Source organism: Nicotiana attenuata, unplaced genomic scaffold, assembly GCF_001879085.1.
Source record: "Nicotiana attenuata strain UT unplaced genomic scaffold, NIATTr2, whole genome shotgun sequence".
Classification (NCBI taxonomy): Eukaryota; Viridiplantae; Streptophyta; class Magnoliopsida; order Solanales; family Solanaceae; genus Nicotiana; species Nicotiana attenuata.
The window spans coordinates 1-3,275 of NW_017675624.1; the positions used below are offsets into that span (position 1 = coordinate 1).

Genomic DNA, 3,275 nt, shown 5'->3' on the forward strand with positions numbered 1-3,275 from the left:
TTTGACGCGAATCATGAGTTAATTGTTTAACGAGCGAAATGGATATCGCACTGAGCAAACGAGCTCCGAATTGAGTTTCGATTGAAGGACTGTGTTCGTATCATTATTTGTGACTCATAGGAACAAAGAATCATCGAATTCCGAGTTCGTATGATGGAGTTAGAGACATTTTAGTGAAATTAAAGACTGCTGGTGCATCAGATCTGGTATGAAGCTTTTAGCGACCAGATTGGAGCTTTTAGCGACGGGAATTAAGCCTTTAGCGACTAGAATCGGATTTATTAAAGCTGTTACGTTTTTTTAGCTCATTTTTGATGTTTTTTGGGTGAAAGAACATGGCTTGGGGCGATTTTTGAGCAAGAAATCATGGGAAATATTAAGGTAAGTCACTTGTGATCATTTCTACTCCATAATATTGAATTATCATCGAATATTCCGACTAGATTATATGTTTTTGAGGTGTAAATTGGGGATTTGGACCTAGGGATTTGAAAATAAGATTTGAAGATTTGGAGCCGGAATTGTTATCGGAATTTAGTAATTTTGGTATGGTTGGACTCGTGGTTGAATGGATTGTCGGATTTTGTGAGTTTCGTCGGATTTCGAAGCGTGGGCCCGGGGGCCGGGTTTGAGCAATTTTGGGATTTTGATGTTAAATTGGATATTTTCGAGTGGGCTTCGCTCCCTTAGCATATTTTAATGATTATGTACTGATTGTGGCTAGATTTGGAGCATCCGGAGGTCGATTCGTGCAGGCGAGGCATCGCGGGCTCGAGTTTGGACCGGATCGAGGTAAGTAATGATTGTAAATACTGTCCTGAGGGTTTGAAACCCCGAATTACACATCGTTGTATTATTTTTAGGTGACGCACACGCTAGATGACAAGCGTGGAGTTGTGCACCGTTGGGGATTGTGACTTGGTCCGTCCTGTACGATTGTTAAGTCGCGTAATTGATTTGAAACCTTATGATATCCCATGTTCTAGAGATTGATATTATATTTTGGGTTGTATGCCATGTTCGGGGCCTTGTGCCGACCTGTTGAGACCCTTAAGGGCATTTTTACTATTTTTCCTCACTCTATTTGCTTTGAAAGCATATCCTCAGTCATGTTTTTACCTGGTTATTGTTAAATCTGGTTTTATCACTATATTTCTTAGAAATGTGAAAACTGTTTGGGTTGGGTTCCCTGTTTTGTTGATGGTTTGAGTGATCGTGAGTTGATAAATGAGATAGACCGAGGGTCTGATTGTGAGGTTGATGACCGAGATAGACCGAGGGTCTGATTGTGAGGTTGATGACTGAGATAGACCGAGAGTCTGATTGTGAGGTTAATGACTGAGAGAGGCCAAGGGCCTGGTTGTGAGGATTATATATCTATGGATCGGGCTATATATATATATATATATATATATATATATATGCGATATGTTGGATCGGGCTGCACGCCGCAGCGATAGAGTGCTTGGGCTGCAGGAGCCCCTCCAGAGTCTGCACACCCCCAGTGAGCGTAGTCGACTATATATATGGATCGGGCTGCACGCCGCAGCGATATATGGATCGGGCTGCACGCCGCAGTGGTTACTATATGGTACCTATTGAGCGTGAGTGCTGAGTGTGACCGCTGATTGGTAGGAGTTGAGTCACGAGTGACTGAGAGGCTAGCCCGAGGGGCGATAGATATATACATGCACATGAGTGATGTTTGCCTGAGGGGCCCAATTATGAACTTATTGATTTTCACTTCTCTTTAGAGTGAGTTTCTATCGAATATGTTGATTTAATGACTGTTTTCACTCATCTTTATACTGAGCCTTTGTCGAAAATGTTAGATAAATATTTTTAAACAACTTTCATTTAAGCTGGGGTTTATGAGATGTTCAGAACTTAATCACTGATTTGGCTTTTATTATTTCCACTGAGATTTTCTTGTTAGGAGGTGTTATGACTCCTGTTTTGCCCGAGGGGTCGTTTACGAACTATGTTTTGCCCGAGGGGCCGATTATGGTTTTTCAGTTCTTTTATTAAAAATAGTATTGAACCCCTACTGAATCTGTCGGAAGGCATTTTAAATGATTTTTTTACCCAAAAGCTGGATTTTAAAAGAGGTGATTGACTCGTATTCTGATCTAGCAGCCTGTGTGCTTATTGAGTTTAACATAAATGTGGAATTCATTGTTTCCTACTGCTCAGTCTTTATTTACTCTTATTACTTACTGGGTTGGAGTAATCACATTACTTCCTGCACCTCGTGTGCAGATTCAGGTATTTCGAAACCCGGTAGCGGGTGTTGGTTGCTCAGACGCGGAGTCATTAGAGTTAGCAAGGTGGCTGTATGACGTTCGCAGCACCGCTTCCTTCCTCTCATTTTCATTTCTGTACTTAGTACATTTTACTGTTTTTTTTGTTGTATTCAGACATTGGTAGATGCTCATGACTAGTGAGACCCCGATGTCGGGCTTGTGTAATTATTCCGCATTTTGCTTTTAAATATTCATTATGAGATTAATGGTTTATAAATGGCATAAAAACAACTTTAAATGGAAAATGGTTGACTTGGGAAATTGTGTCGGCTGGCCTTGTCTTCACGAAAGGCGCCATCACGACCGAGTCCAGTTTGGGGTCGTGACATTTACGAAAGAAATACTTTTGAAGAAGGAGAAAAAAAATATTTCCCTTTTTTGGATTCTTCTTTTTTTTTGTTTTTTTTTTAATTTTTGGAAAAATACTTCAAAATAAAGGAAACCCGTATTTAGGATTTTTATTATTTTTGATTTTTCTTTTACTTCTTTTTCCATATGAAAGACTTCACAAAGAAGGAAACTATTTTTGAGTTTAAAAACTTCTTCTTTTTTTTGAGTTTTCTAATGAAAGATTTCTAAAGAAAAAACTAAAAGAAAATATTTTTGGACTTCTTGAAAATTGGGGTTTTAAAGAAAGACTTTTCTAAATAAGGAAGAAAGGAAAATATTTTGGAATTTTTTTTTAAAAAAAAATTATGGGCCGGAACCGATGAGGTTTGCCTACGTATCTCACATGCGGTGAGAATCAGAACCGCGTAGTTCGGTCAGCTTTGTCATAATAAAAATAAAGAAAAGACATTTTTTTTTGGAGTACAGCAAAATTCTCATAGCCAGTTGCACTAATAATTCTTACCAAGAAAAGAACTCCCTGATATTCAAAAACTCAAATAAACTATTGGAAAACACAATTCTCAAACTAAACGATAGCATTGGCAGCACTTGCAATCCTTGGCCAAAGATCAGCACACTCTT

The 3,275-nt window shown here is 38.8% G+C and overlaps 1 protein-coding gene across 1 annotated transcript in view; it reads right to left on the bottom strand.

Annotated features, from left to right (window-relative positions):
* Positions 1–3,114: 3,114 nt before the first annotated feature.
* LOC109220269 (60S ribosomal protein L23-like) overlaps positions 3,115–3,275 on the bottom strand; it is a 581-nt gene continuing 420 nt past the window's right edge. The window contains exon 1 of the mRNA XM_019384730.1: positions 3,115–3,275. This exon is cut by the window's right edge and continues 420 nt beyond it. Within this exon, the coding sequence (XP_019240275.1) occupies positions 3,220–3,275 (56 nt within the window). The 3' untranslated portion in view covers positions 3,115–3,219.